Source organism: Pristiophorus japonicus, chromosome 24 (genome assembly GCF_044704955.1).
Source record: "Pristiophorus japonicus isolate sPriJap1 chromosome 24, sPriJap1.hap1, whole genome shotgun sequence".
Lineage (NCBI taxonomy): Eukaryota > Metazoa > Chordata > Chondrichthyes > Pristiophoridae > Pristiophorus > Pristiophorus japonicus.
The window spans coordinates 30,162,864-30,176,641 of record NC_092000.1 but is presented as its reverse complement, the minus strand read 5'-3'; the positions used below and the strand labels follow the sequence as shown (position 1 = coordinate 30,176,641).

The 13,778-nt window shown below is 47.3% G+C and overlaps 1 protein-coding gene across 2 annotated transcripts in view; it reads right to left on the bottom strand.

Annotated features, from left to right (window-relative positions):
* LOC139237839 (coiled-coil domain-containing protein AGAP005037-like) overlaps nucleotides 1-12,126 on the bottom strand; it is a 401,711-nt gene extending 389,585 nt beyond the window's left edge. Inside the window, exons 1-4 of one of the 2 annotated variants that reach the window (XM_070867066.1) lie at nucleotides 12,022-12,126; nucleotides 9,943-10,014; nucleotides 4,106-4,180; nucleotides 2,046-2,093 (exon numbers count right to left, since the gene is read on the bottom strand). In XM_070867066.1, coding sequence (XP_070723167.1) covers nucleotides 2,046-2,093; nucleotides 4,106-4,180; nucleotides 9,943-9,952 — 133 coding nt within the window. In that variant the 5' untranslated portion in view covers nucleotides 9,953-10,014; nucleotides 12,022-12,126. The remainder of the gene's footprint in view (nucleotides 1-2,045; nucleotides 2,094-4,105; nucleotides 4,181-9,942; nucleotides 10,015-12,021) is intronic. The other variant, XM_070867067.1, reaches the window with a different exon arrangement.
* Between the last annotated feature and the right edge of the window lie 1,652 nt (nucleotides 12,127-13,778).

Sequence of the window (13,778 nt, the reverse complement as noted above, 5' to 3'; positions counted from 1 at the left end):
TCGTTCCAGTCGCATCTGATTTTTTGAAGCCAGTTCCTGCCGAACTGCGTTGGGCCATTGCCTGGACAATCCATAGCGATAACTCATGAACCGCACCGTCACACGACACTTTAATTGTAGCACTGCCAATCATCGTTATGAGTTCTTTGGTGTACGTGCGCAACTTGGCATTGACTGGACTCAGCCTGGCCTCCCGGCCTTAGTATCCCACAGCTTGTCGAATGCCTTCTGGCTCATTATCGATTGACTCACCTCCGTGTCCAGTTCTATCGATACCGGCACCTCATTAAATTTCACGTTGATCACTATCGGTTTGCTCTTAGTTAGGAATTAGTACAGTCCATAAACTTCCTCCTCTGGTATCTCGGATTGCGTATCCGGATCCGCACTAGTCTGACCATTATCCTCCATGTGGTGTATCACAGCACGCTTGATCATCTGTGGACACTTGCGCTGGAGATGCCCCACTCTCAGACAGCCTTTGCAACACTGAGAAATCGGATGCATTCCTGCTGGCGAACTTTGGGCAACCACAGGTTTCGTGTACCGCAATCGGGTAGGCCCTGCCATGTGCCGCTCTGCCAAATGCCGAATCAATCATATTTACAGTACTTGCCGAGTTTTGATTTTTCACTGACATCTGCTTTAGACTTCTATCCGTCATCATGCATGACTGAGCGATCGTGATGGCCCTGTTCAAGTCCAACATCTCCACCGCCAGTAGTTTACGCAGGATCACCTTGTGGTTGCTGCCGATTATAAAGAAGTCCCGCAGCATGTCTGCCAACGCAGCCCCGGTCTTACACGGTCCCGCTCGGCATCTCTGGTCGGCAACGAATTCCACCGCATTCTGGCCCTCTGAGCGAGCGTGCATGTAAAATCTATATCTCGAGATAATGATGCCTTCGTCTGGCTTAAGGTGGTCCTGTACCAGTGTACACAATTCTTCATACGTCTTCTCTGTTGGAAGTAGATTCTTTATCAGACCATAAATTTTTGGACCGCAAACCGTGAGGAACACCACCCGGCGCCGATCTGCGTCGCCGACCTCCTCCATTTTGTTGGCCATGAAGAACTAGCTCAAACGGCTCACAAAGCCTGCCCAATCTTCTTCCACAAATCGCTCCAACAATCCAGTTGTGCTCATGTTTGCATGCAAAGGTTCTTGTTGCTTCGTCGCCAAATGCTGTGTATGCAATAACTGTTAGACTGAGTACTGTTTAACTCCCAGAGGTATAACCTTGGCTCTGCTTTATTAAGGCCCAAAGTGCATATATACAAAATGACTGGCCTTTTATACTTGGGCTGCACATACATGCGTGCAGCCCAATGGCCTCCAACAGTGACACCATACATAACAATTAATAAAAATAGTCAAAAGCAACAGTCCCAACACGGATCCCTGCGGGACACCACTGGGTTTTGTAGATGTATGCGCATCTTGGACCCCATTTGGGAAGCTAAGGTGTCGGCTGTGGCTCAGTGGGCAGCACCCTCAACTCTGAGGCAAAAGTTTATGGGTTTAAATCTTACTCCAGAGATTTGAGCACAAAACTCTAAGATGATACTCCAGTGCAGTACTGAGGGAGTGCTGCCCTGTTGGAGGTGCCCTCTTTTGGATGAAACGTTAAACCGAGACCCCGTCTACTCTCTCAGGTGGATGTTAAGGATCCCATGACACTATATCGAAGAGGAGCAGGCGAGTAATCCCCAGTGTCCTGGCCAATATTTATCCTTCAATCAACATCACTAAAACAGATTATCTGGTTATTATTGCAGTGCTGTTTGTGGGAGCTTGCTGTGCACAAATTGGCTGCCACTTTTCCTACAACAGTGACTACACTTCAAAAGTACTTTATTGGTTGTAAAGCTCTTTGAAACATCCTGAGGTCGTGAGAGGCGGTGCAGAAATGACTGAGGGATCAGACAGACACAGTGGGCAATGTGTGGTGGGGGTTTGGCTGGGGGAAGTGGGTAAAGGAAGATTAAAAAAGTATGTTAAAAAATTATGGAAGCATTTCAATTGAGAGAAATCTCAGACTCACCACTTCCCTGGAGGCTAGAAACGTCTCTTTTGAATGTATTCTCAATCACTGTCAGTTTTGTTGGAAATAGGAAGTGATTATAAGGACAAGTTAAAGATTCAACAGGTGGAGTTGAATGTTCAATAACACACTGCATGTTCAGTAACACATCGCGTGGAGTATAATTCACTGAGTGTCAAATAAATCACCGCGAGTACAATAACACATTTGGGGGGCCAAAATTGTGCTGCGCCCCGATTGGGGGCGGTATCCTGCTGGGGCTGAGACTTCCTGTGCCCGGCGCAGAAGTCCAGACCAGCCGCTGAATTGGGTTTACTGCCCCTTGAAGAAAGTGGAGCGCAGTCTCGAGCACTCCACTTTCTTTAGGGGCGGGACCAACGTCGTTAATGGGACGAATAGTAACACATTTCAACGCCCCTCCCCTTCGCTTAAAGGGTACGGCCGCTGCACACTTTGCAAGGCCTCAGGGGAAATGAGAGAGCGGGGAGAGAGAATCAGAGGGGGAAAGAGAGACGGGAGTGGGAGAGTGCTGGAGAGAGAGCGTGTTGGAGGAGGAATGAGAGACAGAATCGGAGGGGGAATAATAGGGAGGTGGGAGAGGAAATCAGAGGAATGAGAGAGAGGGGGAAACGGATGGAGAATGAGAGAGAGGGGCAATGAGAGATGGGGGAGAGAGAGTGAATCGGAGGGCGGATGGGAGGGGAGGGAGTGAGGGGCATAAGAGAAGTGGATGAGGGGAGAGAGACAAGTGCTGAGGGAGGAGAGAGCAGTTCAGAAATTTGGGGGGATAAAATAAGGAGAGCCGAGTGGGGATGGGGAAGAGCGTGATCCAGGTCTAAAGGAGTGGGGGGGAGGATGAGCGAGAACGTATTCCAAATGGTAAGAAGGACCAGTCTTCCAACCTCACCACGTTCTCTAGCTCTCTTCCCCCTAGACCTCGTTGATTTCTCGGAAATCTCGGTGCATGTGTGGCAACTGACATCACTGGACTGGATGAAATACGGAAGTCACGACACTGTCACTATTCACTTCAAACCCAATAATCCTGTTAATAATCCGTGACCCGCACACAAAACCCTATCTATGATGGGGGGTGGGAAAAGGTCATGAATCCGGGGCTGGGGGGTGGCGGGGGGGAAGAAGGTCAGTAACCAGGGCAGGGAAAAGAAGGTCAGGAACTTGGGGAGAAGTATGTCAGAAACTTGGATGGTGGGAGGTGTGAAACTTGGGCCGGGTCGAGGTGAAAGGTCAGAAACCTGGGGGGAGAAGGTAAGTAACTTGGGCAGGTGGGGGCAGGAACTTGGGCAGTGGGGGCAGAAACTTGTTTGCGTGTGGGAGACAGCCTTAATCCACAAGGGCGAGCCCTGTCTGTTCCAAGTGAGCTCTGATCTATCTGGACTAGGCAGTCAGAATGGCTCGAATTACACTTTTCAAAGTCACTGATTATGTCGGCAGCGAGGATCTAATTACACTTCCAGAGAAATTGCTCGGTGTGCCTTGTCTTCCAAGGGGACCAATCAGCAATCAGGTTTTGTCATCCAAGGGGACCAATCAGAGCTTTTGTTGTTGCGAATAAACACATCCTTTTATAATCAACTGCTGGGAAATGTGAACCAATCAAATCCACTTGTACTTGATGGGTTCAGATTTTGAACACGAGGTGAGGATGTGTTTTCCTTTGAGCGTTCTGAACACACAAGACTTAGGGAGGGCAAGGAATCCATGAGGAGTCAACAAATAAGCTGCGATGACTTTTGAGGCATTTTGGCTCCACCCAGCACTATCTCAGGACCTGGGTTTATAGAACCTTCTCCCAAACCTGGATATGTTCGAGGAGAGCTGTCTTCACAATGCCATGTTGCGTCATCTGCTGCAGCACAATCATTGACACACATCTGGATTAAGTTAAGCTCATCCTATTAAAGTGAAAGTTACCAAAGCATGAAATGGTAATCTTGGATGACATGGACCCCATTTTGGATGCTAGATGCCCGTGCTTCAACTAAAAAGTAATCACCACATGGCCCAATTTAACCCCACTTGAATTTAAAATCACTTACTCGATTTCTGCAACTCAGCGAGTTTCTTCTGTAACTCGCGGACCTGTTGTTCCAATTCAGGAGCAACTTCTGAAACTGAAACAGGCAGAGATTAGAAACATTGCTGGAGACAGGGACGGAGTTGGGGATGAGGAAGGGATGGAGTTAGTGATGGTGAAGAAATGGAGTTCGTTTTTTTTATTCGTTCATGGAATTTGGGCGTCGCTGGCAAGGCCAGCATTTATTGCCTCTCCCTAGTGGCCCTTGAGAAGGTGGTGATGAACCGCCTTCTCACTGCAGTCCGTGTGGTGAAGCTACTCCCACAATGCTGTTGGTGAGGGAGTTCCATGATTTTCACCCAGTGACGATGAAGGAACGGTGATACACTTCCAAGTTAAGATGGTGTGTGACTTTCAGTGGACCGTGGAGATGGTGCTGTTCCCATGTGCCTGGTACCCTTGTCCTTCTGGGTGATAGACGTCATGGGTTAGTGATAAGGGAAGAATGGAGACAGTGATGGGGGGAGGGATGGAGTTAGTGATTAGCAAGTTGATGGATTTACTTTCTGTTGGAGTTTGGAGTCTTTGTCTGCAGTACCAGTGTGTCATCAGCCAGTGGCAGCAAAGCTCAGGATATTTCCAACACAAATAACGCTTGTAAAAGCACGAAAAGCGAGTGCTGACGAGCTGAAAGAATAGAAAGTCCTGCATTCACCAGCTCTGACAACCAGCCTAAAGGTAACTGAATACAACAAAATATTGCAACTAATACTGTGAGAAAAACTTAGGCAGTAGATGTAGTCATGAGGAAACGGTGTGTGGGGGGGGGGGGGGCGAATATTTGTTCATGTGAATATTTCTCAGCATTTCACAAGTGCTTTTTAAAATTTTTCTTTCTAAATATGTTTCTATGTCAAAGTGAGACATAGCACTACTGAAAATAAAGTCATCCAGTGTCGTCATCCCAGGGCAGGTACAGCATGGGTTAGATACAGAGTAAAGATCCCTCTACACTGTCCCATTAAACACTCCCAGGGCAGGTACAGCATGGGTTAGATACAGAGTAAAGCTCCCCTACTCTGCCCCATCAAACACTCCCAGGGCAAGTACAGCACGGGTTAGATACAAAGTAAAGCTTCCGCTACACAAATCTGAATGCATGCAGCATTCGTAACAAGACAGATGAGTTGACAGCACAAATAGAAATACATGGGTCTGATCTGATGGCCATTACAAGGTGACCAAGACTGGGAACTGAATATTCAGGTGTATTTACCATTTTGGAGGGATAGGCAGAAAGGAAAAGAAACGGGATAGATTTGTTAATAAAGGACGAGATCAGTGCAGTATTGAGAAATAATATTGGCTCAGAAAATCAAGATATAGAATCAGTTTGGGTAGAAGAATCAGTTTGGGTGAGAGTAGTCTACAGGCCCTCTAGCAGTAGCCACACTGCAGGACAGAGTATAAATCAAGAAATAATGGAGGCTTATAAGAAAGGTACGGCAATAATCATGGGCGATTTTAATCTTTATATTGATTGGACAAATCAAATTGGCAAAGGTAGCCTTGAGGAAGAGTTCATAGAGTGTATTCGGAATGGTTTCTTAGGGCAATATGTTGTGGAACAAATCAGGGAGCAAACTATTTTAGATCTGGTAATGTGTAATGAGACAGGATTAATTAATGATCTCATAGTGAAGGATCCTCTCGGGAAGAGTGATCATAGCATGGTAGAATTTCAAATTCAGTTTGAGGGTGAGAAAGCTAGGTCTCAAATTAGTGTCCAAAACTTAAATAAAGGCAATTACAAAGGTAGGAAGGCAGAGTTGGCTAAAGTGGAGTGGAAAAATACATTAGATAACCAATGGCAAACATTTAAGGAGATATTTCATAACTCTCAGCAAAGATATATTCCAGTGAGAAAGAAAGACTCTTAGAGAAGGATGAACCATCCGTGGCCAACTAAGGAAGTAAAGGATGGTATCAAATTGAAAACAAAGGCATACAATATTGCAAAGAATAGTGGAAGGCCAGAGAATTGGGAATTTTTTAGAAACCAGCAAAGGACAACTAAAAACATGTCAAAGAGAGAGAAGATAATTTATGAGAGTAAACTAGCAAGAAATATATAAACAGACAGTTAGAGCTTCTACAGGTATATAAAAAGGAAGAGAGTAGCTAAATTAAACATTGGTCCCTTAGAGGATGAGACTGGAGAATTAATAACGGGAAACAAGGAAATGGCAGAGACTTTGAACAAATATTTTGTATCAGTCTTCATGGTAGAAGACACTAAAAGCAAATGGCCTGCATCCTAGGGTTTTAAGAGAAGTGGCTGCAGAGATAGTGGATGCATTGGTTGTAATTTACCAAAATTCCCAGTATTCTGGAGAGGTCCCAGCGGATTGGGAAACAGCAAATGTATCGCCCCTATTTAAGAAAGGAGGGAGACAGAAACCAGGAAACTATAGACCAGTTAGCCTAACATCTGTCATTGGGAAAATGCTGATGTCTATTATTAAGGAAGTAGTAGCAGGACATTTAGAAAAGCATAAAGCAGAGTCAGTCTGATTTTATGAAAGGGAAATTACATTTGACAAATTTGCTGGAGTTCTTTGAGGATGTAACGAGCAGGGTGGATAAAGGGGAACCGTAGATGTTGTTTATTTGGATTTCCAGAAGGAATTCAATAAGGTCCCACATAAAAGATTACTGCACAAGATAAGAGTTCACGGGGTTGGGGGTAATAAATTAGCATGGCTAGAGGATTGGCTAACTAACAGAAAACAGAGTCGGGATAAATGGATCATTTTCAGGTTGGAAAACTAAGCAGTGGGGTTCCACAGGGATCAGTGCTGGGGCCTCAACTATTTACAATCTATATTAAATCTATCTTTGATGAAAGGACCGAGTGTAATGTAGCCAAATTTGCTGATGATACAAAGATAGGTGGGAAAGCAAGTTATGAGGAGGATCTAAAGAATCTGCAAAGGGTTATAGATCGGCTAAGTGAATGGGCAAAAATTTGGCAGATGGTGAATAATGTGGGAAAATGTGAGGTTATCCACTTTGGTAAAAATAAAAAAGCAAATTATTACTTAAATGGGGAGAGATTACAAAATGCTGCGGTACAGAGGGATCTGGGGGTCCTTGTACATGAAACTCAAGAAGTTAGCATGCAGGTACAACAAATAATTAGGAAAGCAAATGGAATGTTGGTCTTTATTGCAAGGGGGATAGAGTATAAAAGTAAGGAAGTCCTGCTACAACTGTACAGGATGTTGGTGAGACCACACCTGGAGTACTGCGCACAGTTTAAAAAAAAATTAGTTCCTGGGATGTGGTTGTTGCAGGCAAGGCCAGCATTTATTGCCCATCCCTAATTGCCCTTGAGAAGGTGGTGGTGAGCCGCCTTCTTGAACCGCTGCAGTCCTTGTGGTGAAGGTACACTCACAGTGCTGTTAGGGAGGGAGTTCCAGGATTTTGACCCAGCGACGATGAAGGAACGGTGATGTACTTCCAAGTCAGGATAGTATGTGACTTGCAGCAGATCATGGAGGTGGTGGTGTTCCCATGCGCCTGCTGCCCTTGTCCTTCTGGGTGGTATAGGTCACGGGTTTGGGAGGTGCTGCTAAAGAAGCCTTGGTGAGTTGCTGCAGTGTATCTTGTAGATGGTACACACTGCACCCATGGTGTGTCGGTGATTGAGGGAGTGAATGTTTAAGGTGGTTGGACTGCCAATCAAGCGGGCTGCTTTCTCCTGGATGGTGTCGAGCTTCTTGAGTGTTGGAGCTGCTCTCATCCAGGCAAGTGGAGAGTATTCCATCACACTCCTGACTTGTTAATTGACGATAATGGAAAGACTTTGGGGAATCAGGAGGTGAGACAGCCGCCGCAGAATACCCAGCTTCTGACCTGTGTTTATGTGGCTGGTCCTGTTTCTGGCCAATGGTGACCCCTAGGATGTTGATGGTGGGGGATTCAGCGATGGTAATGCCGTTGAATGTTAAGGGATGGTGGTTAGACTCTCGCTTGTTGGAGATAGTCATTGTCAGGCACTTGTGTGGTGTGAATGCCCAACCTGAATGTCGCCCAGGTCTTGCTGCATGCGGGCTTGGACTGCTCCATTATCTGAGGAGTCGCGAATGGCAGTGAACACTGTGTAGTCATCAGCGAACATCCCCACTTCTGATCTTATGAAGGAGAGATGGTCATTGATGAAGTAGCTAAAGATGGTTGGGCTTAGGACACTGCCCGGAGGAACAACTGCAGCGATGTCCTGGGACAGTGATGATTGACCTCCAACCACCACAACCATCTTCCTTTGTGCTAGGTATGACTCCAGCCAGTGGAGCGTTTTCCCCCTGATTCCCATTGACTTTAGTTTTACTCGGGCTCCTTGGTGCCACACTCAGTCAAATGCTGACTTGATGTCAAGGGCAGTCTCATTTCACCTCTGGAATTCAGCTCTTTTGTCCATGTTTGGACCAAGGCTGTAATGAGGTCTGAGGCTGAACCCAAACTGGGCATCAGTGAGCAAGTATTGGTCTCCTTATTTAAGGAAGGATATACTTGCATTGGAGGCAGTTCAAAGAAGGTTCACGAGGTTGATTCCTGAGATGAAGGAGTTGTCATATGAAGAAAGTTTGAGTAGGTTGGGCCTATACTCATTGGAGTTTAATAGACTGAGAGGTGATCTTATTGAAACGTATAAGATTCTGAGTGGGCTTGACAGGGTAGCTGCAGAGAGAATGTTTCCTCTTGTGGGGGAATCCAGAACTTGGGCCATGATCTCAGAATAAGGGGTCGCCTATTTAAAACAGAAATGAGGAAGAATTTCTTCTCAGAGGGTCATGAATCTTTGGAATTCTCTATCCCAGAGAGGTGTGGAGGCTGGGTCATTGAATATATTTAAGGTGGAGAAAGACAGATTTTTGAAGGATAAGGGAGTCAAGGATTATGGGGAGAGGGCAAGGAAGTGGAGTTGAAGCCAAGATCAGATCAGCCATGATGTTATTGACTGGCTGCTCCTGTTTCTTGCGTTCTTATTACACTGTCCCATCAAACACTCCCAGGGCAGGTACAGCATGGGGTTAGATACAGAGTAAAGCTCCCTCTGCACTGTCCCATAAAACACTCCCAGGGCAGGTACAGCCTGAGTTAGATACAGAGTAAAACTCCTTCTACACTGGTGCCCCCTACAGCACCAGTGGATCTGTTTCCGTTGCCTACACCTGTTAACATGCCATGGCCCCATTTTATGTTGTGGGCCCCTGTTCAATATGAACTGGAGTGAAACTTCATGCTTGACCCTGACAGCCAGCACACAGGATATTTATCTTTCCAGTGTCAGCTGTGGCTCAGTGGGTAGTACTTTTGCCTCTGAGTCAGAAGTTCATGGATTCAATCCCCGCTCCAGACTTGAGCACAAATTCCTGGTTCACACTCGCAGTGCAGTTCTGAGGGAGTGTTGCATTGCCGGAGGTGCTGTTCTTCAGATGAGATGCTCTCAGGTAGCTGCAAAAGATCCCATGGCACTATTTCAAAGACGACCAGGGGAGTTATCCCCAATGTCCTGGCCAATATTTATCCCTCAGCCAACATTACTAAAACAGCTTTTCTGATCATCATCACATTGCTGTTTACGGCAAATTGACTGCCGCGTTAACGACATTACAGCAGTGACTACATTCCAAAAGTACTTAATTGACTGTAAAGCATCTTTGGACATCCTGAGGTTGTGAAAGGCCTTTCTCCAGTCTGGGCTGGATTGGAAGCACATCCCAGATATGAATGGCCAGTGTTTAGCCCACCACCCCACCCCGTGCCTGTATGACGATTGCTCCAGTAACTCACAGTTTCTCATTCCAGACAGCTGGGTCCTGAAGGCCGGCAGCTTTTCTCTGAGCGTGGCTGATAATTGTGAGACTGAAAAATTACAGTGAAATACAGTTACGTTTCACCTAATTTGCATTCAATGTTCACACCAAAACGGTATTATTAATATGAAAAGTTATTCTCTTATCTAACATTGTGTTTCGATGGCATCACTGCACTTTCTGTAGTGCAAGAACTATTCCAGATCAGGGACAGGGACAGTGTCTGGACTAGTGCCAGTGACAGGAGCAGTGCTGCAGCCAGTGTCAGGACCAGAACGCGCTTCGACAAATCCGCCGTCTGACACACTGCCTCCTAAAGCTCAAGTTATGGCCCTTTTCCTAATCTTTACTTTCAGTTATTTGATCAGTGGACCCAGTCATCTTCGCAGGAACAGTAGGGGCCAAAGGCCTGGGACCACAGGCTCGGTTAACAAGGCCTGCTGGGAACAGGACCAACAAGTCCATGGGATTGTGAATCGGGATCAGTGGAGTCGTGAGCTGGTGGAATGGGTTCAGTGGGGCAATGGGTGAGGTGAGGGAATGGGATCAGTGGGTTAGGAGCTGGGGAATGGGATCAGTGGGTCAGGAGGTGAGGGAATGGGATCAGTGGGTCAGGAGCTGGGGAATGGGATCAGTGAGTCAGGAGCTGGGGAATGGGACCAATGGATCAGGACTGGGGAATGGGATCAACGGGATGGTGAGCTGGGGAAGGGGATCAGTGGATTAGGAGCTGGGGAATGGGATCAGTGGGTCAGGAGCTGATTAATGGGATCAGTGAATGGTGAGCTGGGGAATGGATCAGTGGACAGTGAGCTGGGCCTGTGCTTCAGCACAGGTCGTGGTTCAAACAAACCTGACATTATATTGTGCTTGTACGAGAAATGTTGAAAAATAGCAGTTTGTTTTGAAAACAAAACCGACTTCTTTTTCACACACTCTGCAAATTCATATTGTTTCTATTGTTAGAACTTGAGCGGCTCATTCCCCTAATTTAAATAATTGTGTGGAGGCCTGATCCCTCCCTATCTCTGTAATCATCTCCAGCCCCACTAACCTCCGAGATATCTGCGCTGCTCGAAATTTGGCCTCTTGAGCACCCCGATTTTAATCGCTCCACCATTGCCAGCCGTGCCTTCGGCTGCCATGGTTCTAAGCTCTGGAATTCCCTACCTAAACCTCTCCGCCTCTCTACCTCTCTTTCCTCCTTGAAGGCGCTCCTTAAAACCTACCTCGTTGACCAAACCCCTGCCATAATATCTCATATGGCTCAGTGTCAAATATTGTTTTATAATGCTCCTGTGAAGCGCTTTGGGAGGTATTACTACGTTAAAGGGACTATTTAAATACAAGTTGATGTTGATGTTGTCAGTGGGGCTGAGCGGATTACATTCCGGCCGTGCCCCTCACAGAGAGGGGGTTGGGATCCCTCAGCGGGTTGTGTGCAGCGGAGGAGGCAAAGTGCCCAGCAAACACGGAGAATGCGGAAACGTTAGGGAGAGGAAGGCGGCCCAATTGAAGGGCGGTGGTGTAGTGGTCATGTTACTAGTAATCCAGTGAATCTGAGTTCAAATCCCACCACGGCAGTCTGAGTGTTTGAATTCTGTTGTTAAAAATCTGGAAATAAAAAGCTGCTCTCAGTAAGTGACCATGAAATTGTTGGATTGTCGTAAAAACCATACTGGTTTGTTAATGTTCTATAGAATACAGCACAGGTTAGATACAGAGTAAAGCTCCCTCTACACTGTCCCATTAAACACTCCCAGTGCAGATACAGCACGGGTTAGATGCAGAGTAAATCTCCCTCTACACTGTCCCATCACACACTCCCAGTGCAGGTATAGCCCGGGTTAGATACAGAGTAAAGCTCCCTCTACACTGTCCCATCACACACTCCCAGGGCAGGTATAGCACAGGTTAGATACAGAGTAAAGCTCCCTCTACACTGTCCCATCAAACACTCCCAGGGCAGGTACAGCACGGGTTCGATCTTATTCAGTTGTAAACAGGTTGAATATTTTTCATGTTCCCATCACTTGCCCTGATAATCAATACTTACACTTGAGGACCCTGGCGATGATGATAACCACAGTTACCGTGAAACAGAGAGCCAGCAGAATGTAGAGCAGGAGTGGCTGCTACCTTTCCTTTGAACCTTGTTCTTATTAATAGGAAAATATTAAGGAAGAGAACGTTAGGACATCAAACCCTAAAGAATGAGTTGCCGTCAGTGGAGCCTCACTGAAATCAGCCTCAGCCCTCTGGACCTCAGCCACCAGGGACAGGCAGACAGACAGAAGTGAAGTACTCAACAGCAACCTTGGGAGATTGTCCGTGCACTGTGTGTGTGCAGTGTGGGCGTGTGCACAGTATGCAGGTGTGTGTGCACGGTGTGCGGGTGTGTGTGCGCAGTGTGTGGAGGTGTGCGCGGTGTTCGCAGTGTGTGTGCACAATGTGGGTGTGTGTACACAGTGTGTGGCTGTGTGCATAGTGTGTGTGCAGAGTGTGTGGGTGTGCACAGCGTGTGGGTGAGTGTGCACAGTGCGCGGGTGTGCGTGCGCAGTGTGCGGGTGTGTGTGCACAATGTGTGGAGGTGTGTGCTCAGTGTGTGCGCAATGTGTGGAGGTGTGCACAGTGTGTGTGGGTGTGTGAACAGTGTGTGTGGGTGTGCGCAGAGTGTGGGAGTGTGCAGTGTGTGTGCATAGTGTGTGGGTGTGTGCACAGTGGGTGTGTGTACACAGTTTGTGGCTGTGTGTACACAGTTTGTGGCTGTGTGTGTGCAATGCTATATTCTAGAACAAGGGGGCAGACCATATTAAATTTAGAAATGAGTAAAAAGCAAGATTTAGTTAACAGCCTAATGGTACATGAACATTTATCCAATAGCAATCATAATATGATCGAGTTCAATGTGGTGTTTGAAAGGGAGAAATGTGAAACAGCTACTAAGATTCTAGATTTGGGTAAGGCTGATCAGACAGTAAACTGGGCAAATCTGTTAATGGGTAAAACAAAAGAAGATTAGTGGAAGTGCTCAAAAATATTTTAATATGATACAGAACTAATTTATAGGCCTGAGGGACAAGAGCTCTGCTTGCCAAAAAAACAGCCAGGGACTAAAGAGGTAAGAGACAACGGGGCCGGAATTGCCAACCGCCCGAAGCGAGGCACACCTACCGGTTTCGATGTGTTCTCGCCGCCCCATGCACTGGCAGCGGAATGGAAGCGGCCTCATCGTGGGGGCGGGACGGAGTGGCCATCACGAGTGGGGCAGAAGTGGGGGCAGGGCGGAATAGCCGAGGCTGTCAGTCATGAGCGCCGCGCTGATGATGCCATCGCGCAGGCGCATCACGACGTCTCCCACCTTCAGTTAAAGGGGAGGACTGCTGAAAACTCTGTAGCCATGGCAAACACGAGCCAGCCTGGCCAGCGGCCTAGCCGAGTGAGGTTAGGGTTAGGGCCAGGCTACCTGTTGGCGGCCCAGCCGAACCTGCAGCTATAATTGTCGGCCTGACCTGGCAGTCAGCCGACAAAAAAAAACATGACGGCCGCAACAGTGCGTCCTCCCCTTTAAGGGCGGCTGGGCCGCCATGCCACAGAGAGTGTACCGGGGGCACCGATTAATGACGGAGCTGCTCCTGCGAGGCAGTACCGAGAAATTTCGCGAGGGGGTCCCCGCCAGTCGGTAAGGGGCTAGCGTGAAAACGGGACGAGTGGTCCCGAACACTGCTCAAAAACTAAGAAAGGGCAATTTCCAAAATGGCGACCATTCCACGCCGCCTTGTGACCGCCGCTTTCAGGCGACCCGACGACGCC